Source organism: Manihot esculenta, chromosome 16 (assembly GCF_001659605.2).
Source record: "Manihot esculenta cultivar AM560-2 chromosome 16, M.esculenta_v8, whole genome shotgun sequence".
NCBI classification, from domain to species: domain Eukaryota; kingdom Viridiplantae; phylum Streptophyta; class Magnoliopsida; order Malpighiales; family Euphorbiaceae; genus Manihot; species Manihot esculenta.
Window position 1 is genome coordinate 28,149,120 of NC_035176.2, and position 25,086 is coordinate 28,174,205.

The 25,086-nt window shown below is 34.0% G+C and overlaps 3 protein-coding genes across 4 annotated transcripts; 1 reads left to right on the forward strand and 2 right to left on the reverse strand.

Annotated features, from left to right (window-relative positions):
• Positions 1-317: 317 nt before the first annotated feature.
• Positions 318-6,921, reverse strand: LOC110603277. 2 transcript variants are annotated; one of them, XM_043952099.1, is made up of 10 exons: positions 6,745-6,921; positions 6,239-6,414; positions 5,961-6,092; positions 5,816-5,866; positions 4,847-4,943; positions 3,889-3,935; positions 2,606-2,822; positions 1,239-1,368; positions 1,037-1,074; positions 318-725 (listed from the first exon to the last, which is right to left on the reverse strand). In XM_043952099.1, exons 1-10 carry the CDS (start codon positions 6,818-6,820, stop codon positions 598-600), a joined length of 1,092 nt encoding a protein of 363 aa, XP_043808034.1. In that variant the 5' UTR covers positions 6,821-6,921; the 3' UTR covers positions 318-597. The 2 variants fall into 2 exon arrangements, with proteins under 2 accessions (XP_043808034.1, XP_043808035.1); XM_043952100.1 differs by having other exon boundaries at positions 1,037-1,079; positions 6,745-6,920.
• Positions 6,922-9,045: 2,124 nt separating this feature from the next.
• Positions 9,046-15,207, forward strand: LOC110603399 (protein EARLY FLOWERING 3). Its single transcript, XM_021741112.2, has 4 exons — positions 9,046-9,900; positions 10,931-11,772; positions 13,766-13,817; positions 13,926-15,207. The coding sequence occupies exons 1-4, from the start codon at positions 9,685-9,687 to the stop codon at positions 14,952-14,954; spliced, it is 2,139 nt and encodes a 712-aa protein (XP_021596804.1). The 5' UTR covers positions 9,046-9,684; the 3' UTR covers positions 14,955-15,207.
• Positions 15,208-17,327: 2,120 nt separating this feature from the next.
• On the reverse strand, positions 17,328-24,330 carry LOC110603279. Its single transcript, XM_021740978.2, has 9 exons — positions 24,268-24,330; positions 20,126-20,243; positions 19,253-19,362; positions 19,056-19,142; positions 18,564-18,842; positions 18,164-18,325; positions 18,033-18,086; positions 17,797-17,940; positions 17,328-17,708 (listed from the first exon to the last, which is right to left on the reverse strand). The coding sequence occupies exons 1-9, from the start codon at positions 24,328-24,330 to the stop codon at positions 17,328-17,330; spliced, it is 1,398 nt and encodes a 465-aa protein (XP_021596670.2).
• Positions 24,331-25,086: the final 756 nt, after the last annotated feature.

The following is a 25,086-nucleotide window of genomic DNA, read 5'->3' on the forward strand; positions in this document are numbered from 1 at the left end:
AGGCATTGTATTGCTGCTACGATCTACTTGGTCCTGTCAAGGCATTTCAACTAGATTTACAAAATGCTTGCCACATAATTGGCTTATCAGGCATAACTATGGATATCACGAGTATTGGTCGATGGAGCTAGCAAGCAAATTTGCCAGAATCATAAATATATGCTCGCCAAGTCGGCATCAGTGAATCAGACTCGAGCAAATGATTTATTTTTCTCTTTTCTTTTTTTCTTTTTTTACCTACAGAACCCGTCAGTGGAGATGGTCTTGACGGGTTTCTGCTGAGGGCTCAATCAAACGTTGAAGTTATAAGAAAGAAATTCACAAAGGGGGATGATTCGACATATTTGAAATGCGATGTTACAGTAATACATCTCCTTGGATTAGTATAATACAAATCTGTAAAAGATTTTAATGAAAGCAAAAGCTAGTTGTTAACTGTTTCAGATCTTTCAGTGGCCAACTTTTCTATCATGACTCATTTGGAGAATCCATGAGCCCAACAAAAACAACATAATTTTTGATATCTGTATGAAACACAGCGTCTAAGTAGAAGCTGTAAATCATAAATGTTGGTGAACTGGCAATGCCTTTGAAAATTTAAGCCGCAATTTCTATGCATGGGAATTGCAAGACAAATGAGGTTTTCCCTAAAAGATTTCCAGCATCTTCCCTCTCAAGATTGCCTCCGCTTTCCTCACCTGTTTCACTGGTCCAATTATGAATACCTATAAGAAAATTACCAACATTAGGTACTTGAATGGCATAAAACAAATCTGATCATAGAAAATCCTTAACTACAACAGTATTCAAACTAACATATATAGATCATGAATCTAGGAATCCAACAATAACAGGATACAAACTCTCGCATATAGCTTCTGAATCTAGGAATCCAACACTTAATTTCAACATATTTGTTGGTTCATTTTTCTTCAAATCTATAACTTCAACATATGGAATTGCATATTCAATTTTGTAAAAGTGGATTATGTGACAGCTAGATATCACGTAAAGTTTCAAAGGTTATAAGACTAACCTTGTCGGGTGGACCCTTTGAACCCCCAATGAAAATTGCTGCACTGCAAAAATATCATCTTGATGTAAAAAACAAGATAACCATATTGCTAGGCGCAAAACATAGGACATGCATGTAAAACTGTGAAGCATGAAGAGGGGGAAGAGAGAGAGAGAGAGAGAGAGAGAGAGAGAGAGAGAGAGATGAATAGAGAGGTATATACTTGCAGGATTCCTTTATTGACAAAATGTTGGCCCCTCGTCTTCCAATAACACGTCCCATCTTTCCAGGGGGGACATCAAGAACTGATAGGACTTCCTCCTCAGGATCATTACACCCTCTTATAAGGTTATCTACATAGAAAATATGTCCAGACCAGTCTTCTATCAAAAAATAAAGTACTTTTCCACGCATTGAAATTACATGGTATAACTAAAGTAGAATGTTTGAGTGCTCATGTATAAACAATTTCCCTTTTTTACAATATACCCTTGTTTTAAAGTTTGCATATTTCACGCATGAAATGGTAGATTCAGCTTATAATAGCCAGTTGCCTCTTGGGCTTTTATTCATTTGTCATAGTCTAATCTTCATCTCACTACAAACTCAGAATTATGAGGGACATCAGATGCAGAGTTGGTGCCTTTAAATAGTAAAGAACATACTGAGGGTTTGTTTCCCTCTAGGCAGCATGTGAAGATTGGTTTTCCCTTTTTTTTTCCCAGTCTCACCTAGTCACCTCCAAGGAGTTCCAATTTACTTTGGAGTTCCATTTTTGTCAAAATACAGCTACTGATTTAGTTTAGAGTTTTTCTTATTCTAATTAGGATTTTATTGTGGTATCCTATCCCATCTAGGATTAGCTATTCCGGTTTTCTATTTAGTTAGGAGTTAGTTTTCTTACTTTAGGTTTTTCTATTGCATTTTAGTTTATCTAAAGTCCTTTAATAGTAGTTTCTTTTTCCTCTTGGGGTTAGGAGTTTAAAATCTCTATAAATAGGTCTAAAATCTATGTATTTTTAGTTTTGAGAAGTTCAGTATTTTGATAAATAAAATACAGCAGAGTATTTTCTCTCAATTTTCACTCTCTTATGGGTGAGTATGTGTTCTTGAGAGCTTCATGCTGCCTCAACATCTTTTTGAAGCAAAGGTTAGGAGTGTACACGATTCCCTCAGCCGGAAATAAGTTTTGAATTGGTTAATAGCTTGATTAGTTAATTGTTTTTTTACTCATAATTTATCAATATTATGATTTATCTTACCTTTGTGTAGATTTATTGTTATTGGCCGTCTATAAATAATTATTTTCTTTACAAATAAAACTGAAATTGTTTTGTTCTTAACCATTGAAAAGAAATATGTTCCACCACTTTAAATTACATTAAATCTATTATCCTTTGTGGTTAACCACTTTCCCTTGATTAGTTTTCCAGTTTCAGAACGAATTTTCTGTTTCTTTTTTCCCTCAGTCCCATTAAGGACCCTGAAAAAGAAAAAAGAAAGAGGAAGGGGGGGGGGGGGGGGTCCATTTGACCCAAAATCAAGAAAATTAGTCTTAAATACAATTTTAAGGCCACTTAAAAACAGAACCTGGAATGGGTAGTAGGGATGGCCAATCAGCAAAATCATTATCATTGATGCAGAAACATCGACAATACAGAGCACTACGAACTGCTAGACACCATAATGATCTTTGGTTTAGTTTCTTCACCATCTTATGATAGATGTAAAGAAGAAATCGAACATCATCTGCAGCCGCACGGATCATCAATTCAGATAATGGTCTGTATGTCCAGAAATTAGGGTCCTGATAACAACGGAGAACTTAAATGTGTCAGAAACATAAGTTAGAAGATATTGCACAGCAATGATGTTACAATATGAGATAAGAATACAGCACAACAACAAAGCCTTAATCCCAAACTTCTTCGAGTCAACTATAGTACTATATGGATAAGTTTTTGTCATTCGCCTATGCTTGAAACCAATTCAGCATCAATACAAAAAATTGTAAACCTTTCAATACTCGTGTCCCTTATTGTCATTTTGGGTCTCCTCATTTCCTTTCTCACACCTTCCACCACCAGTTTGTCACACTTTCTTAGTGGTAGATTCAACAATCTATATTGGACATGACCTAACCATCTTAATTGACCATCTCTCATTTTATCTCTAATATGTATTGGATGCACTTTCTGGCAAATGTAATAATTCTTAATCCTGTATGATGTTACTAGACATCCATCTTAACCTTCAAAATCTATCATTGATCTTATGGGCACGTTATACCTTACCTGCCCAACAACATAGTTGACCTTAGTGTAATGTTACGTGATTTACCTTTTACTTTCTCAGGGACCCTACGGTCACATAGCACACTCATTGCATTTTTCTATTTTTCAACAGTTTTATTTTGATTCCTGTGAGTTAAATCCTGATCCATCACTCTGTTCATTTATCCAGTCGAATTTCACCTCCATTCCATCTCAAAAGCTAAACATATACTTCACCTTATTTTACTTAGCCTAAACCCCTTACTTTCAAGAGTCATTCTCCACAAATCTATCTTTTAAGTTAACTCTTTCACTAATTTCCACAAACCTAACTTTTAGATAACTCTTTCACTAATTTCATCCACTAATACAACATCATATGCAAATAACATGTATCATAGGTAGCTCATCCATTACTAAGGTATACAAATATAGACTCAAAGTCGATACCTAATGTAAACCCACTATTACAGGGAAACTCATCCGCATGAGACTGACAACTATGCTTAACTAAAGTCACATAGGCAGAGTTAAGATAAGAATTATTATACCGCTTTATAACAAGTAGCTCCACAAGAAAAATATGATGTTTCAACCAACCTGTCTAAGGAGCACGCGAACCTCTTCTTTCTCCAAATATGATATGCCTACATTCAAATGCTCAATGTATTAATCCAAATAATGATGAATGCTATGCACAAATCAAATTCACCAGTTTATAAACCTAGGCCAAACTTAACCAATTTACAATGTCTGGTTCAAAGCATGGAGATAAAGAGCATCACCAAACATACATTTCTTCTAAAGAAAAAAGAGCAACCTTAAAAGTCATTGCAATCAATAATGGAGAAAAATATGCTATTACAAGCAAATTAAAAGAGAGAAGAAGGAAATGAAGAAAGAAACAAGGTAGAATCTTCAAATTACTAACTCTAAGCTGAATGTGATACACTATCAATCTAATTTAAATTGAAGTAGAGACCTGCTAACGAAATCCTGGAGGAAAGGGTGGTTCAAAGAAAATAAATTTTGCAGTGTGAACCTATTTTTGTGCTTTGTATACTCTGGTAAAATGGAAGATATGATTAAAATAGACCATAAAACTAAATGTTGTTGCACAGAAAAAAGATAGGGAGTTTTACAAGAGCCATGTTTCCACTCCAGTCTCTAAAATTCCTTTCCAGATTACTATTCAATTGAAAAAGATTTTAGTTCCCAGAGTCCCCCCCAATTCAATTCTAAGTGCATTAAAGAAATTCCAGAAGTCCTATTCCCTAATTTTCTAAACCTCTTCCATTCAGATAGGACTCTCAACTCTTAGGTGGTGATTAACCTTAGAGGAGACTTGACAACATAAATCAAGCAACCCTTTTACAATTACAAGAAAATAAAGATACTAAGGAAAAAGCTATAAATGCTCAGCAGAAATTTACGAAATGATTTATCAAAGACCTTCAATGGGTATCAAACAAATTTGTTTGAATAGTTTAACAAGTAACATAAAGTTACATGTCCTGAAACAATAAAATGCAAATGGATACCACGGCATATAAAGTACCACAATAGCGTGAATCTGCAAGGAGGCCAACAAAAGATATGTAGTCATCTGGCAATCTAGTCCTTCCTTCTTGCTCCTCTATCAGAGAATAAGCAATCTACAAAGTGACAAATATGCATGCACATTAAATAACAGCTATAGAGCAATAATATTCATTACCAGTATAAGTAATTCTAGCATGCACATTTTCATTGAAATAAATATACAAGTTTAATAATAGACATATAAATTATAATTTGGTTGTTATTCTCAAAATGTCAAAGTGACATCAGTCATCAGTGTAGAAGCATCTATTGAAGATTGGTCCTTGTTAAAGAAATTTTTAGATAGTCTTATTTGCCTGCCTAGATCTGGTCATGCATTTGAGGTTAATAAATAAATACATAAAAGATATGTATTCTTATATGACTCCTAATGCTACTTTTATTTTTAAGAACATATCCTCAAGCTCCCATAAGCATTAAAAATCATCCCATGATGATCAACTATTCAAATAAGGTCCAGAATTGACACATTATATCTCAAATGTGTATTCATTTGGTCAGGAAAAAAAAAAAGGAAGAACCTAATAAGAATTGAAAGCAAAAGGAGATAGATGCCTTATCTCCCAACCCACTGGAAAAGGGAAGGCGGAGAAGGAGGAGGGTTCTCTGTAAATGGTAATCGAGTAGAGATATGGAGTAGTTTAAAAGGGTATGCTACATATTGAACTGATCAAAAAGTTGAACTGAAGGAGACAAATGGCAGGGGAGGCACACCTGCTAATGTGCTAAAATCACTCTAACCCATGCAATAGTACACCACTTCTGTAGGCAAGCTACATAAATCAATAGTATTAGATGCATAATCAAAACTTAAAAATCATTTGCACACTCAATGTTTGATGAATGAAGGAGAAACAACATTATCTGAAAGACTTTACAAGAAACAAAATAGCAGCTCCATGAATAAGTTCCGCTAGTCACTTACTTGGGTATCAAAGACATTGTGCAACTTGATGCCAAATTGAAAGTACAATGCCTACAAAATGACGTTAGTATCAATTATGGAAATAACGGGTCATAATGCTAATCAAACAATCTATTGCTCGAATTAGAGAAAATCAATTAAAGACCTCACTATCTCGCTTGCAATCATGAATGACTTTTGTGATGTAACTAGATTCAAGAGCAGGCTTACAAGCTTTCATAAGCATATCTCCACCCTGAATGGCATCAACCAAAAATATAGCATCTGGAAATGCAAGCTGCCAAAAAGAGAAAAAAAAAATTAGCATATAAAAGGTAGTCTCACAAGGCAGGTTATTAAGTTGCATTATCAGAGATTAGTTGCGAAAATTCTTAATAGAACATAACTTTTGTAGGACAAACCAAAGAAATACACAGTTTTTACCTGCATAATGCAAAGTGTTCCATGCCGACATAGATCAACACCCTCACAATCAAAACCAATAATCAATTGCCTCTCAGGTGAAGGGTTAAGGAATTCAGCTGGCAGTTGAGAAGCCTCAGTAACAAGATGAATAGGAACCAGTGATGATTGGGCTTCATGGTCTAAGGGTTTAGCACCTATTCAAATTCAAAACCAACAGCTCTTCAAATTTCCAGCTTCAAATAAAAATTAACAATAAACACTGGATCATCCGGACTTCATTTATGAAATTAATTAGGTTATTCACTAAATAAACGTTTTCCGCTTATTTGTTTTCCATTTTCCAGTTAATCAAACAAAACAAATTAGGATACTTGAGGGCGGAAGAGATGCATTGTAAAAAACCTAGAATTAGAGGCAAAATGATAAGAGGGAAATGGGCTACACTAATCATAATGAAACCGAAAATAATTGAAGCTTTCACGGAGATTAAATGTGTTTGCAGAGATGAAAGAAATAAGAATTACCAGGGTCTGAGTCTGAGGGAAGAGGAATGTGTGTCTGATGAGAAGAAGAAGAAGAAGAAGACGACGAGGAGTCCATGTCCTGGAACCATCCAAGCTCTCTTAATTTTGCTTTCTTCTTCACTCAAACTTTGGCTTTCCCGTTTCAACCATTAAGGTTTCGAGGTTTGAGCTGATTTTTATTTTATTTTATTTTTTTATTTATTTAAAAAGAGAGAGACGACCGGTGAGCATTCGGTCGGTTCGGTTTAAAACCGAATCGAATCGAACCGAATAAATTGAAAATTAAAATTTTAGTGTTTATAAAAACCGAACCGATTTTGATTAAAAACCGAATCGAATCGAACCGGTCTGATTCGGTTCGATTCGATTTAATTTGATCGGTTTCATTTTTAATAATTTTTTTTATTTTTTATACATTATTTTTAATATTTTAAAATTTAATTAAAATATTTTAATCTTAATATAATTTAATTTCTCTATATGATTAAAAAACATATTATTATCACTAATCGATTCGATTTTTTTAATTTTTTTTGATCAAAATCAAACCGAACCAAAATAACTAAAATTTCTAAAATTAAAAATCAAATTGAATCAAAATATATAAAAAATCAAACTAAAATTTTACTTTAATTCGATTCGATCGATTTTTCGATTTGAACCGAATACGGCATTCCTAGGTACTACGACCCATGCTGCTTTCGTTTATTAGCCCCTGTGATTTAAACGGCTAGTCGTTCTTTCCCATTAATATATATTTTTTTTGAAAGCAACCCCATTAATATTATAATCTATTTAAATCCTATTAAAATTTACTTTCAATTATCGAACTTATCCAAATCTGACGGCTGCTATTCGACAAATACTCATACTTGATTGATTTTATAAATTTTATTTTAATAATTTACATAAATATAATTTAAAAATTAATTTATATCTTAAACTTTTAATAATTAGATAAACTATTCAGATTTTTATTTATTTAATTTATAACTGTAGGTAAAATGCTACTACAATTCGATAAAGGTAAAAAATTTCTAGAAACCCTAAAATGTTGCACCTCAAATAATTGTTGGCAAGCAATCAATTTGACTTCTATTTAAAAAAAAAAATTAACAGGGGAGAGAAAAATTAGATAATAAATTTAAGTTTTATAAAAATAATATGTTGCATATTTATTATTGTTAAAAATATTATCTATATATAATTAATGTATATAAATATGAATGACTGGGATTTCTATCATAATTTTACTGTTTACAAAAATAAATTTTATAGATAATTATTTCAATATGTTGACAAATATTGAAATACTCTCACACTTTTATTTATATTACTAATTTATAATATAATCATATGCTATATTAATAATTTAATAATTTAAATATATATTTTATTTATAAAATTAAAATATTATTCGATGTAAATTTTCACATAGAAAATATTAAAATTATTTTTTTATAAGAGTGAATAATATTTAGTTTAAATTAAAATAATTGATCGAACCGAATTAATTAAAATATTTCGTTCGATTTTAATTTATAAAAAATTTAATTATTTTAATTTAATTTTAATTATAAAAAAAATAAAAAAAAATTAAACTGATTACTTAATGATGTAATATTTTTTTTATAATATAAAAAAATTAGAATTTAAGTAAAATTAAAATATTTTAATTGAATTATAAAATATTTAAAATAAAATAAAAATAAAAAATTAATTAAAAAGTCCAATTAATCAATCTGAATTAAATTAAAATAATTTAATTTAAATTAATTTGTTTTTATTTGATTTAATTTGAATTTTATAAATATTTTAATTTTAAATCGAATCGATTAAATATTTATTGATATTTTTTTATTGTTTTTATGCTTTATTTTAAATATTTTTTATTTATTTTTCTTACATAAATAAATATCAAATTTTAACGTGTACATATATTTATATTGAAAAGTTGTGACTCTTCATATTTAGCTCAATAATATCTCCATTATATTTCTTTGTTTTTTAATGAAATTGAATTATTCCATATTAAAAACCTGATTCTCAACAAATATAAAATAAAAAAAAGTAAATTAAAAATAAAATAAACCATAAAAAAATGTCTTGAGTGACAATTTCTTAGATAGTGAGAAGATTAAATAATTTTCCAGATAAGTAATCAAACCTAATCCAGTAAATTTTTGTGTGGATAATCCTCAGATTTAGACGGCAATTAATTAATAATAATAAACCATTAAAAAATTATTAAAAAAGCAAAAGAAAAAACAATTGCCAATTGGGCATACACGCCAGATCAGACTGATAATTGTTAAATCAGAAAAGGGCATCGAGAAGGGTCTCACAAGCGAGCGCTTTTCTGCCCTTTCCCTTTTGATGGACGATGATCTTCGTCTTTGTTGGAATCCCTAATGTCCCATTTACCATTTAGACCAATCCCATTTCTTTTCTCGAATCTTTTTGTCTTTCTATTAGATTTCTGTCTCCTTTTACCTTAATTCTTGCTCCCCATTTCTACCTAACCAATTTCTGCCTCAAGCCTCGTTTACCCTCACTATTTCTTTCAAAGAGAACCTACCTGCACCATCAGGGTCTTTCTCGTGTTGTTGAGGCTTGGTCTTTTGGATATTTGAGGATTTAGATACATTGGTATAGAGTAGAGTTTCTTTTGATTTTTGGGGTTTGATTTTTTGCTACTGGGTTTTGATTTTGAAGTCTAAATTGTTGCATGTCCTTGAGGAATTGATCGGTTTCTGTGAAGAGCATCTGATTCAAGTATTTGCAAAAAAGTCTATTTTTGCAACTGGGTTTCGAAATTTTCTTTGTTTTGTTTTTAGTTTTTGGGGTTTTGTTTTTGGAGGTGGCTTTATCTGTTGAGCTAAATGAGAAATTAAATTTTTTTTTTTTTTTTTGCTCGAGTTTGGGAGATAGATATAGGAGATGAAGAGAGGGAAAGATGATGAAAAGAAAATAGGGCCTATGTTCCCTAGGCTTCATGTGAATGATACAGATAAAAGAGGGCCAAGAGCACCTCCAAGGAACAAGATGGCCCTTTACGAGCAGCTCAGTATTCCTTCTCAGAGGTTCAACTCTGGTGTTTTGCCTCTCAACCCCAGTAATGCTAGCAACTTGTTTCCTGCTGGATCCTCAAGTCAGGTATATGTTTTGTGATATTTATGATGGGAATTACGGTATGGATTCTGCTATTATTTTTTTGTTTATTGTTAAAGGTTTAGACGCGAGAATTCTTGATTGTGAAATTACAGTGAAGATAATGATTTACAGTATTTTGGTTCTAATTTGATCTGTGGTTGGTTATGATATTTATGTTGTATGTCTTAAGTTGCACTCTTATGAATGATTTTTGTTGCTGTTGTAACTTGTAAGGCTGCTAATCAGGAGTTGTATTTTGTTACATATAGATTACTGGTGGAATCTATTTGCCTCCACACTAATTGATTCTTTTGGGGTTGGGGGTGGGGATATTGAAGAAACTCGCTTTTCTAGGGAGGAAAACATGAGATTGCATTTCTGGGGAGAAAACCACCAACTAGTATTTTGCATTTATACTGATTCTATTTTTGTTAATAATGATGAGAGGACTGCAACTAAATACTGTTTTGATGACTGGGTTGAATATTTACTGAGATGGTAGTTAATGGTTTTCTTTCTCTCTCTCTCTCTCTCTCATATATATATATATATATATATATACACATATATTTTTGGCCTTCCTAGTTAGTAAATAGTAATTGAGGAATCATTGTACCCTACCCCCATGATACTTGAGAAGTCCTGCTCATGTGCTTGTCTTAACTGGGAGAGAGGGGGGCTTTGTGTGTGCAGTGGTAGTGGAGAAACAACTTGCTTGTTACAACACAATTCTTTTGCTTTTAGCCTGATTTGATGTTTGTTAGTGATCATGAGAAGGACTAGAACTAGATATTCTGTTTGTGACTGGGTTGAATTGTAACAAAGATGGTAGTTAATGGGTTTCTCTCTCTCTCTCTCTCTCTATATATATATATATATATATATACGCATATATATTGGTCTTTCTGATTAGTAAATAATAATGAGGAGTCATTGTGCCCCATATTACTTGAGAATTCCTGCTTATGTCCTTGTCTTAACAGGGATAGCAGTTTTGTTATTTCTGATCTGTATGAACAATTGATATGTGCAGGGGAATGGCTTTGAAAGAAATTTGCCTGTCCCAGTTCGTGCCTCGCCTACACCCTCTCATCTGGATGGGAAGCTCCATTCTTGCCAGCATGATGGAGGAAACTCAAATGCTTCATCAGCCCAACTTGAGCAGAGGAAGAAGGTAGGAGATGAAGATGATTTCACAGTACCTGTATTTGTTCACTCTGGGATGGACCAATGTCTTCATAAAAATCGGAATGGCATTGATAGGGAAATGCTCTCTCCCTTTAGCCAAAATTACTCAGGTTCAAGAAAAATACAAAATGCGGGCAATACTTGCAAAATTAATAATAGCTTCAGAGACCCCAATTTGAGACAGGATGTAAAAAATGACAGTGAGGAGAACCTGGAGGTCTGTGTATCGAGTAGGGATAATTCAGCAAGGCCTTCAATGAATTTACCAACTAGGGAGAGGATAACTAGGCCTGGGGATGCATCTTTAGATCAACAAAATCAAGGGCACCTTAGAGCCAATTTTAACAAATTGTCTGAAAGTGATGCTTGTTTGCTACAAAATGGCAGCACACACAGTGAAGATGTTCCTGAGCTAACAACAGAAATGGAGAAAGGTAATATTCCCCGGTCTAGAAGCGACTCTCATTCAAAGGAGGTTCTTAATAGTCCCAATGAACCTGAAATTGATAGTGAATCTTGTGGAGACAAGACATGTAGGTCACTGCAATTGGGAAATGGAGATAAAAGTGATGGTGTTTCTGAGACCTCGATGGTGGACTCCATATCAGCATTGGATATTTCTCCTGACGATATTGTTGGAATAATTGGTCAGAAACGCTTCTGGAAAGCAAGAAGGGCAATTGTCAAGTAAGTCTCCATACTTCCTGATAGCAACTCTATATCACTCTGGATCTTGACAAATTTAAGTTGTTTGGTATGGATGTTTTAGTTTTTGGTTCATGCTGTCTAATAGTCAAACAAAATTATATTTCTAAAAAAGTTGGTTTTGTTGACAAGTAAAACCATAGAAGTAGGTTTTCTAAAAACCCTTTTTATCAGCCAATTTTTTCAAAATGCAAATATTCAGTATTTGACAACAACCAAAAATAGAAAGCGAAATTGGCAGCAGACAAGCTCTCAAATTTTTTATGATGGTACTAAATTTGATTATTTATTCTGATTGTAGTAACTGCCTAACTGGGTATTTGCTCTCATACATGGACACCATTAGTGTCTTTTTCTGCATAACACTCATTGTGATGTCTCAGTGATATTTATATATGTATCTTTATGAAGGAAGGGATAGAAATGAGAAATTGAGAACATGGAAAAATTCAACCTATATACAAACATATTGATTTGGGTCAATATTTATACTGGGATGATGTGTATTGAAATTAAAATTGTTAAAGAAAAGAAGAGAGAACCCATTTTTCTCTTGCCTCCTATCCCTAACAACTTAGATTGTGTGCTCCTTTTTGTTGGCATCTAACCCATTGCTTATGGACAATTGCAAGAGCTTTGTTTTAGTTAATTTCACTTTAAATTTTATCATATTTTTTATGCGAGTCACTTCTGTTTTTGGGCTGTTAATTATTGGTGTTGACTATGATTCCCTGAGAAGAACTTTGGATTTCCTATTTGAACAGAATTTGTGAAACTAGACTTTTTCTCCCATGAAAGGGAACTGATAAATGGTATATAGGAAGCTTCTGCAAATTTTGTTATTGGCATTAGTGTTCTTCCTATTCGCACAATATGAAGCTAAATTAGATTGTTGAAATGCATTGTGGAATACTAACTTTAGGAAAATGGAATGATTGTCTGTTTTCAACTCGAGAGTTGTATTCATTGCTGTGGGCGAGGGGGAATTCAGTAGTATGGAGTCTCAGGATCCATTCAACTGGCATTTTGTGTGTTCAAAGGCCATCAATAGCAAATGGGGAACATCTGACAGCAGGGAGATGCACAGTATTAATTGTGGTACTTTGTTCAAGGTGCCACCGAGACATTGGGTCATCTCATCGATCATTATGCTTTTGAATCTCCTCCTGGCTCAGTCTGATGTTGCTTTATTTTCCCTGCTACAATTCAAGATTTTTCCTATCTGTGGTACTCAAGGGCTTGGAGCAAGGAGGCAACAGATGGTGGAGGATGGTTCCCAGAATTATAATTGGCTTATTGATAATTGGTGGCAGACATGGTGGCCAACCATAGATTTCTCATTCTCTCATGGTGTTCTAAGTTGGATTTGGGGACTGGGATTCATATCTTTTGTGCCCACTCTTTATCTTGCGACTTTCTTTGTGTAGCTGGTGCATATAAATGTTTTTCATTAAATAGTAATATATCTAATAAATTAAATAGAGATCTGTATAATATTTACATGTTGTAATTGCAGAAGTGCTGAACCCTCTCTTGCATTTAGCTTCCCACCTGATTTTGTTGTATTGAAGGTAGTTTTTGGTGTACAGGAAATTTCTGTGTACATTTTCACAATCATTAATGGCTTTTGATGCTTTTAGAACAGAAGAGCTGCAAACATGTATATGTGTTTATCTAGTGTTAGAAGCTTTTAGATTTTGTACAGTTATGTTACAAGTTATCCTCGTTGGGCAACTTGCTAAAGCTTTATAATGCATAGTCTTCTTGCAACATCATGTACACAATGAACTTAATGATGGATTCCTAATTGATCTGCCTAAATGTCATTACATATCCACAGAAGCACTTCATGAGTCCTAATTTTGGCCATGGAGGCCCTTAAAAAGTTACCATCCTGCCATATTGTGAATTATTTGTTGGGATGATTTTCTGCTTTCATCTCTATGCTTATATAGACTCTTGTTACTCTCTACAGTCAACAAAGATTGTTTGCTTGGCAAGTGTTTGAGTTGCATAGACTGATGAAGGTAAGATTTTCTTGGACCCTATCAAGTAGCTCCTTCAACTTCTGGGATTGGATTCAGTGAACATTTTGTTGATATATGCATAATTCCCAACTATTTACCTGTATGCAGGTTCAACAACTGATTGCTGCATCTCCAAATCTTTTACTGCAAGACATTGCTTATCTGGGAAAACATTCTTCAAAGGTCTCTCCTGCAAAGAAACTTCCGTCGGAGTATGTGGTAGCACCTGCAGTGCATGTTGCAAAGCGCAAAGGAGATTCTGAGAAACCAAACCATAAGATGGAATGTTCTGCCGAGAATGCAGTCGGGAAGACATCACTTTCTTCTGTGAAAAGTGGTAGTCAGACCTCTAATTATGGGTCTTGTACTGGGAACCCACTACCCGTTCCTGTGTCTACCGATCCAAAAGTGGGTCCTTGGTGTTTCCATCATTCGCTTGGGCATCAGTGGTTAATTCCGGTAATGTCCCCTTCAGAAGGACTTGTATACAAGCCATACACTGCACCTGGATTCACGGATTCAGCCTGTGGAGGATGTGCGCCTTTAGGGCCAACTCCTCTGAATGGTAGCTTTATGAATCCAGCCTATGGGATATCAGCTTCGCATCATCACCATCAAGGAACTGGGGTCCTACCATTTGTTCCTCCAGGTGTTCATGGTTACTTCCCTCCATATGGCATGCCTGTCGTAAATCCAGGAATCTCATGTTCAGCAGTGGAACAAATGAACTTCTTTGCAGGATCTGGTGTGTATGCTCAAACTGGTCAGTTACCAGGAGGAGGAGCAAACCTTAATCTGCGACATCAAAGCTCGTGTAACGTGCCAACACAGAAGAGCACTCCACAAGATACGAAGTTCCAGGCATGTAAAGACATGGAGCTACAGGGAAGCACTGCAAGTAGTCCCAGTGAGAAGACGCAAGGAGTTCGAACTGCTCAAGCTGCTGAAGGAAGAAATGCAGTTCCACCGTTCCCAGTAGCTCCTGCTGGTCCGCAAGGAGTGTCTGTGCCTCAAGTGAGTGATCAGCCAAGAAGGGTGATCAAGGTAGTGCCTCACAACCCTAGATCTGCTACTGAATCAGCAGCTCGAATTTTCCAATCTATACAAGAAGAAAGAAAACAGCATGACTCTACTTAGCATATCATGATATCAGACATTAGTTGAGAACCGTATTCAACATGGCACTTGTAACTTACATTTGTTTTTTGATTCCTTGCTGTACTTTGTTAGGGCATGATATTTTGCAACATTCTCTTTCTCCTCATTTTGGTTGACCTTATTATAGGGCTATTCATCTGTAGATACCATGGCGGAAAAAATACAGGAAAGCTATGTAACATGAATGTGTTGGCCTTCATGCTACTATGTATAACATCTGAAATGAACTTTATACAGTTGTCTTTGATGTGAAATGGCAGGCAGGATATCTAAATTTTGCAGCTTATTTGCACTTACCACTCTTTAGCCCTTTGTTTAGAATTATGAAAAAGATTTCCTAAGAATTAATTTAAAAAAAAAAAAAAGAAATTCGTTTTTTTTAAACAAAAAATTCATAATTTTTATGATTGAAACTAAAATATGGAAACGATAACTTCAACAAACAGTATGCCGAGGTGTCACTAATATTATGGTTCAGCGGTAATATATTTTCCCATTTACATACTAATTCATCGCTGCTACAATAATCCATTGCTAATATTTCTTTTACCAATGAAAACTTATATAACAAATGGAATATGTATATTGATTTAATTTTTGATATTATTCTAATTAATAATAAGATAAATTATACTTTAATCCTTAAATTTTAACATAATTAATGGATTAATCCCTATATTCTTAAAACTAAACACTAATCGTCCAAATTAGAGATCTCTCCATCCATTTTAATCGTGAAAAGCATTTAAATGTTTTTATCATCCTTTTTAAATAGATAAATTACACTTAAGTTTTTGAGTTTTAGCATAATTAATATATTGATCATTATATTTTAAAAAACATACAATTAAATCCATCTATAATTAGTCCGTCCTCATCTACCATAATTTAAATATTTTTATTCTTTATTTTTTATTTAAAAAAATACTTAGGTCTCTACTAATTTTTATCTATAATATCTCATTTAACTAATTTTTAATATTTTTATTCTTCAATTTTTATTTAGTATAATACTTTAATATTTATAATTTCAAAATTTTCAAAAAATAGTTACAATTTCTAACTATTTTTAAGTTATACCAAATAACTTTTAAATAAATTATAAATTTTTATAAAAAATGTTTTAGGAAGGAATTGCAATTTTAAAAGAAGTTTGACTACTCACTAATTTCAAACTAATATCTATAATAGATGAATGAATTGTAATTTTAGATGGATTAATATAGGGAGATTTAAGGATTTAGTTTTAAAAATATAAAAATTAATTTGTCAATTATACTAAAATTTCGAGACCAAAGTATATTTATTATAATATAAAATTTTCACCTATATTAAAAAGAATTTAAGTGTTGATAGAGTATTTTAAATATTCCTTTTGACCAATTGACTAATATAATTATGAATGAAAGGATCTCCGATTTGAATAAAATGATTATATAAGAATTTAAGTATTTAATTTTAAAAATATGAAAATTAATCCGTTAATTACATTAAAATTTAATAATTAAAGTATAATTTATCCTTAATAATAAAATGAATTTTATTTTATTTTAATAATTCTAATTGTAAAAAAATTTTAGTATAATATTTAATTTAGAAATTTGATAATTGTACAGTCTTAATCCCATAAGTATTCTTAATTTATTAGAATTATATGATATATTAAAATTAATAAAAAAATATCTCAATAAAAAAATTTAAAACTTATCTCCATAAAAAGTCAATAATTTTATAATAATAATGAAAAACATTTAAAAAACAGCTTTGAATTTAAATTCCATTGAACAGTATTTTAAATTAATACTTATAAATATATTACTTAATTACTAATTTAAGTTAATAGAAAAATACATGTTAAAAAAATAAAATTATTTTTTCCCTTTTTCCTTTTATTTTTCTCTTGCTTTTATAATATTAAAATTTTTTTTTTTAAATAGGAAATTGGGGAGTAAAACCTTAGAAGACCTTTCAAGTCTACTAAGATGCATTTTCCACCGGACTAAGTCTCGGAGTGCATAATATTTAATTTTTTAAAACTATGAGATTCAAATAGTTATCATTTTATATATGAGATCCACTTTTATTACGTGTTTATTCTTAATTGGCTTGTAATTTTATGTAGATTTATTTTACATAGAATCACCATTTTACTATATAATTTCTTATAGGCAATAATTTATTTCTTTAAAATAGAGAATAAACGTAGAAAACTTCCTGAACAAAATGCTTTTTCTTTTATTATTATTATTTTTTCTCTCAACTCTTGATGAGTTCACAATTGCAACTCGTCCTTCAACCATCAACCAAACTTATTACATCTAAGATTTTCTGCCTGCAAATCCAAGATCATCGTCATGGACAAGTATAGGTTTGACCAGGACCTCCAAAGAAAAACACAGGTTCAACTCCATTTCCTTCTATGTAATTAATGGCAGAGTAGCATCTATACTCATCAGCGAACACATTTACAGGATTTGGGTACTTAGGAGACTTTGAAAAATCCACAATCCGAACATTGTTAATGAAACAAGCCAACCCAAATAATTCCTCTGCAGCATATCCACTTCCCATGGCTGTCATCGTGTGTGGAGTTTTCCTCACATTTTGACTGTAAACGTCACCTCCCCATTCAACTGCTATGGCACTGTAGGTCAGGAATGAAAACAGCTTTCCAGGCCAGTATCCTACTGGTTTATTGTTTACATGCAGCCACCAGCTGCCTGTCGTTACATCCTATGATCAACAACAAAAAAAAAGCAACTTCATATCATGTGTAACACATAGAGAGAGAGTGAAGACGTAGAAGGGAATGTGATATTACCAAGAACATGTAAACATTGATGACAGTCTGGTACTGAAATGAAGAGATGGGTTCAATGGCTAAACCAAGAGCTATCTCCGAGCTCGTTTGCACGAAACCAGTGCAGGTGAGATCAAAGCAACCTGTGTTTCTATAACCATCAACCTAATAAAAACGGGAAAATGTGAGAATTAACACTACGTAGATACATGTTTGAACTTGCTTCCCAACTAGGATTTTGTTTAACGAGAGCTTACAGTCCAGTATGCGAAAAGTCGGGTCCTCGTATCACCAAATAATGCTGGGTGTACCTGGAAAACAAGTATCTACATTCAGACAAAAGCAAATGAAAGTAATCCTAGGCATTTGTTTTGGTTAATAAACTAACCACCCATCCTGCTTCTACGCTTTCAAAAGTGTCTCCAGGGCCAGCCTTGGCCCAGATCTGAGCAGTAGTGTATTCTCCCTGAGCTTGTACATGTGGGTTCCAAACATTGATATCTCCACTGGCCCCAATAAAATTGTATGCATAAGCGAAAAGGACGGCAGACTGGTTCAGGAGGCATCATCCAATCGGTTAAACGAGAAACTAGCCACCCAGTCACAGAAGCAATATTTACGTTTATACTTAAGGGAGTAAACGTGATAATTTATTAAAAATAAATTCATATTTCAACAAATTTACATGTAAAAATCAAAATTTCAGGGGGCGGTAGCTGCCACCAGTCCCCCCTTAGGTCCGTCACTGTAGCCACCATAAGAATTCAGTAACTTAAAGGGGTACGTACAGAACGATTCGGCAGAGAAACAACTGAGACTGCTTTCTTGCCTAAGTGAGCATTGGGATCTTGGGTGGCTGTTTGATTTCTTGAATTAGGATACTTTCTTCCAAACTGATCAAGAGAAGCAGCTCTCAGTAAATCTTCCCTATGAATTCTGCGGATGGGAATTGTTCCATTTGGACAAGTTCCACTTTTTTGCCAAGTTTGAAACGCCTGTACTACTTCATAAGTTTTATTTTTTGCAGTTGTTGAAGTTTCTGTAAGAACATCAGAACTGGGTCTCATCTGCATATTACATAAAAGCCAGAATCAGTTTACAGCTTCAGGTATAGTTTCATCTGTGGGGAAATGAATTGGGATTAAAAAGTTCCACCACATTGAAAATCTATACAACTTGAATTTAGTCTCTGAATATTCACAGCATTTTAAAAAATCTATTAAAACGTTTTTTTATTTTTTCTTTTTATCAATGAAAAATTTTGAATTTGGAAAAAGCACCTGAAGGGTATGATTTTTTAATGCAGGATGATCAAAAGCAGGCTGCTTATATATATCAACACAATCAATGATATCTCCATCTTCACTCTGCAAAATCCACATCAAATGATAATACAATCATCAAATTGTCAACAAGAAATTACCCAATTCAATTAAAAAATTTCTCCAGTGGAGTACACCCAGATCCTGGATTCTACCTTAATGGTCTTGACTGCTGGCTTGTTGAAAAGCTTCAACTTCATATTGATTTCTTCCTCAGTTTTTTCACCTCCAGCTTCACAATGGACTCTAGTGCTCAAAACACTCACTGCCATTAACAACAAGAGCTTGGAATTTCTTTTCTCCATATTCTCTCTTGCTCTTTGTGGTATGAAATTTTCTACACAGCCATCCTATATATATATATATATATATATATTGGAAAAAAATTATTTATAAGAAAAGATAATTAATTCAACCGTTATCTCTTCATGTCTGATTTTTATTTTATAAAGAATAGTATTTTTAAATTAAAAAATTAATTTCTTTCTTTTTAAGTATAAAAAATTAATTTATTTATGAAATTTAATTTATTAATGCTGAAACTAATTATAGAATTGATAAGTCTCAAGTTAGAATCTCTGTTGGAGCCAATTGTACTAAAAAAATTATAATAAATTAATCAATTTATTTAAATTTTTATAAAATTTTAGTTTCCAAACATGGAGATGTGATCCAGAGAAAGCTAAAATAGAAAATCTAGAGGTTGGTAGTTAATTAATTTGACGGTTATAAATGGAATTTTATTTTAATAAATTAATCTTTTTATATAAATAAATCTATAATAATCCTACCTTGGGGAATAATTATAACCAATTCATTCGTTTAATGAGATTTTTATTAAATGCTTTGAAACTACTCTTTGTTTTTTTTAATCAAGAAAGACTTTATTTATCATGTAGAATAATAATTCAAGAGACAATTAGGAATGTTAATTCAAATCTTAAATTTACCATGATAAATAGACTCTCTAGTTAATAAATGGGCGGCTCTATTTTCTGAACGCCGTACCCAACGAATATGAATGTTACCATGAGACCGCATAGCATCCTTACAATCAGAAATAACTAATCCAAACTCCGAAAAGTCATTCAGAGGAGAGCGAATAGCCAAGGCTAAGAATTGGTTATCCGTAAAAATACAACCAGCCTGAAAAAAAACAATTTCTAGCATAAGATAAACATTGACGCTAAGGTCAAAGTTTCAACAATAACAGGTTGCTAATGTGATAAAAAAATATTTAATTTAATTATTTAAAATTTAAAATTTTATATATAAATATAAATTTACATAAAAGTACAGTTATTATTTATTTAATAAATTTTAAAAATAATAATTTATTATAGACGAATTAAAAATTTTTTAGTTAAAATTAATGGATGAAGTTAATGCGAAAAAATTAATTTTATTTAAAATTCTAAATTTAAAATATAAATGTAAAATTTTTTAATTTTTTAATTTTTTTTATAAAAAAATGACACTAAATCTTAATGTTTGAGATTGAGTAAAGAGCAATTTAAGATATATTTTTTGATGACTTCTTTGGTTGGTATGTTTTTTTTTTATTCTTTTTTTCTTTTGTTCTTTACTGATGTGTAATCACTATTGTAACGACCCGAAAATCGGACCGCTACCAGCACTAGGATCCAGGTCGGCTTAAGGCCGCCGGGACCCGTAGCAAGCCTGACATGAAACCTGTAAACCTGTATAATCCCATACATGATCAACAACATGCATAAAAATTAAAACTTTTCTTTCCATGTACATCAACCTGTGCATGCACTGTACATAACATAAACATAATCATGACCCCTCTGTGGGATCTCATCAATGCCCAATGGGCGATACATCATACGTTGAGTTGGTTTGCATACTCATCATAAAATACATAAGATCATGTATTAAAAGTGATATCTTATACATATAGTCAAACACAACCTCTAATCCTCAAAGTCATTACATGACTAAAACTGTACTTTTACTTAACATTAATACATTCATCACGTCCACACTATCTATTACATAAACCATACTTCATTACTCTTGTAAACCTCCTGGTCTACCCTGTACCTGCAATCCTGGGGAAATGGGAGAGGGGTGAGCTACTAGAGCCCAGTGAGCAGAATAATAAAAACATTTAAGTCATATGGATCATGGAATGCACCACATCACAGCTAATCACATCAAGGATGAATTTGTCACCAATAGCCCTCTACATGGTCCAACTGTGCCAGAACGTAGAATGGGTCCTGGTCTTTCCCTTACATAGCATATCATAACAGTGTCCAACTGTGCCAGAACGTAGAATGGGTCCTGGTCTTTCTCTTACATAGTGCCAGCGAACGTAGAATGGGTCCCACTGATCTTACTTTCCGTACCGTACATATCACATCGTCATATCATAGATCGAGGGCTATGGATCATCCAACATTCATCCACATCAACATTTAACATATGCAATGCAACATATTCGTGAATTCTAATGCAAGCAACCTAATTCATCACATGGCATTCATGATGCATGAAGCATGCTAAAAGGTACATTATTTGCTTTAAAACATAGTAGGTTATTCCACTCACCTCTGGATAGCTCTGACCAGACACTGGGGCAACAGACTCACTGCTGGGGTCCTCGGTTCCTCGGGTCCGAACCTATACAGGTGGACTCAAATGAGGGACCAAACAAACATGAACATAACTCTAAACTACTCCCCAAAAACCCCCTAAAACATCATGGAATAATCATAGAAAAGCATGTAAGAAAGGGCTGGACAGAGCACTTTCGGCGGCAGGTTCGGCGGCACCTTCGGCGGCCGAAAGTGCCAGACAGAGACGAAAGTCTCCTTTCGGGGGCAAGCTTCGGCAGCCGAAGGCTGTCTCCATAAGCATGTTCGGCGGTCGAAAGTTCCTTGGAACAACTGGTACTCACTCTCACCAGACTATTCCCTTAAAGTGGGAGGTCAAGGGTTCGAGTAGTGGGGGAGGCGACCTAATTTCCAAAGGGAAATTTGGGCCAAATCCACTTGGGGAATGATGCATTTGATGCAAGAACCCAAGGGAACAAATCCTGCCAGGAACCCGTGAGGGTGAATGGATGTTAAGAGCTGTTCACGACGCCAGTGGAAAGCCCGAGGTGGCGAGAGGGCCAGGCGAGGGATAGCCCTGGGCCGTGAACGGTAACAGTGCCGGGGATCACGTCCGGGCTGTTACAACTATTTTGCGTCTGTACATCATGTCATTATCACGTGAGGTCATATGTATAAACGCACCGTATTTTTTTTTATTGTCACAAAATCATTTAATTTTCTCTGGTACCATGTTGACATGATTCAAAATGTTTAGGGGTTTATTACTCTATGGATCCATCAAATCGATCGGGCCAAACCTCCTTCGCTCAGATCTGATCTCTACTCTGTTCAGTCTATTTGAACAAGATCTAGACCAAACTGGAAATCATATCTACGTATAGAATTTTGATGAGTTACAGTTTAATCTTTCAATATGGGTTCAATAATAATTCGATGATAATTAATTATATATATCATAGGAGTTCATTCTTCATTAATTGCTTTGAAACTTCTTTTTTTGAATTAAGAATTGTGGAGATCTCTCAAATTTATTCAGATGCACTTACTACTAAATTAAGCCTGTGAGTGCAATTGCTTTGAAATCTTATATTCTAGTTTAGAAAAAGATAATTTGTCTTATTAATACGAATAATTAATGTTTAAAAATTTTAAATAATATATTTGCAAAGAGAAAATCTTAAATTTGAAACTAATAAATATAAAGAATAAAAAAAAATCATATAACTAAAAGAGATAGTAAAATGCATTAAAACTATTTATATTTTATTATTAAGTTTCCGTTATTCACAAAAAATAATTTGTATTTGAAAATTTGTTTTATTCACTTAATTTCGATTTACTTTTTAAAATTCTTTCACTTTTTAAATATTATTAAAATCCATATATTTGGTAGGTTTATAAACCACACCACTATTAAAAAATTATTTCTTTCTTCTCCTTTCTCTCACTAAATTTCATTGTCTCTCTTAAAAAAAGTGCATATTAAAGTAATAAGAAATTATGAAAATCAACATTAAATAATATTTAATTACGTAAAAGTCTTAAATTTTCAGTATAATTACAATGTTAATAAAATATAATTAAATTAAAATTGATAATATTTATAAGAGTATTTAATTATTATCACTCAATTAATATTGTATGTTCATTTTATTTATTGAAATTAATTATTAAAAAATTTCAATAAATAATAAAAGAGGAAATTTAAATTGAGAGAGGTGAAAACAGAATTCTTTCTTTGTGATGATCGCTGGATTTCTTCACCCCGGTCTAAAAGGCCAGACCCATGAAAACAGTCCATGATCCGAAGGCTTCAATATTTCCCTCGAGAGTCAGGTCCAGCCCGCTCAGTCACAGGGCCAGACTCCGCCTAGACTCCTCAATCAAGCCGGCCCAAACCTCTTGACCCAGTAATCAGGCCCTCACCAGGCTCAACTTCAGCCCTACCATTCAACCCAGCCCGGAAAGGGGAAAATGACCAAGATGCCCCGCTGGTAGGTCCTTCCGCATGCGTATCAGAGGAGAATCAGAGGCTGTTACGCATGGAGCAGGCGCCTGATATCCTCGTACGCCCATATCTGTATGGCAGAGACGCGTGGCCCAATCATAGGAGAGCCGTTCTACGTCACCAGCAAGCAGAAAGAAAGGATAAAAGGGATACCCCTCTAGAGAGATAGACCAAGCTCTCTTCTTCTTCCTTCCCCTTCCTGGACACCATTTTTATTCTTTCGGCAACCCTTGCCTAAATACATTACTCTTACGCATGAAACCTGACTCGAGCGTCGGAGGGCCTCCACCAGGGCACCCCCGGTAGGCCCCTGACCATTCTTTCTTATTTTACAGGTCCTTTCACCAGGTAGAACATGGAGAGACCCACCAGGGAGCCCAGCAAGAAGGGACCCAGAAGAAAACCAGATCTATCATGGACCAGGAGGAGGAAGAGATTTAACAAATGGCGCCGTCTGTGGGAAACGAAAGAGATTTTACTATCTCTAAAGTTTCCAGATCCACCCATTGAGATCCACATAAAGAGCGAAAAATTGGGAATCTGCTGCTTTGGGTTCATGATAACAGTGACTTCATGCCTGGTGAACGGCGTCGGGACAGCCGGCGCAGGAAGGTGACGATCCAGTGTCGCGTCCAGTCATGGGTGTCACCGGCGAAGCCCGAAGCCATGCGTTGTAACAGCAGAGAAAGCTCGGTCATCTTGAGGATGGGGAAGACAACTGTGGGAGGTCGCGAGATCCCTTGCGATGCCTTCAACTTCGTATGCGCCGGCGGCGGAAAGGAACGCTGGCGAAGCACAAAGGTTTTATTACGGCCGATTTTTTCTTTGAAGCCTGGTGAATATTTTCTGTAAAAGGAAAAAAGGGTGAGTAATTTATGTATTTGTTGAAATTGTGAGGTCGGCTGTAAAATTTCAGGTTAGCAAGTTAGAGAGAAAATTAATAAATGAAAAATAGACAAGGTCGGATTAACATTTCAGGTCGGATAGGACATGAGGTCAGAGGATACACGATTCATAGCCATCCAACTCTGTTGCAGAGCAACGCCCCTCGAGTATCAGAGCAACCTGGAGATAATAGGAAATAATCAAATATCCAGGCAAGGTGGATAAGCTCCGACGCGGTATGCCATCCAGCTCAAAGACAAGGTGATGATCCAATGTCGCGTCCAGTCATGGGTGTCACCGGCGAAGCCCGAAGCCGTACGTTGTAACAGTAGAGAAAGCTCGATCATCTTAAGGATGGGGAAGACAACTGTGGGAGGTCGCAGGATCCCTTGCGATGCCTTCAACTTCGTATGCGCCGGCGGCGGAAAGGAACGCCGGCGAAGCACAAAGGTTTTATTACGACCGATTTTTTCCTTGAAGCCTGGTGAATATTTTCTGTAAAAAGAAAAAA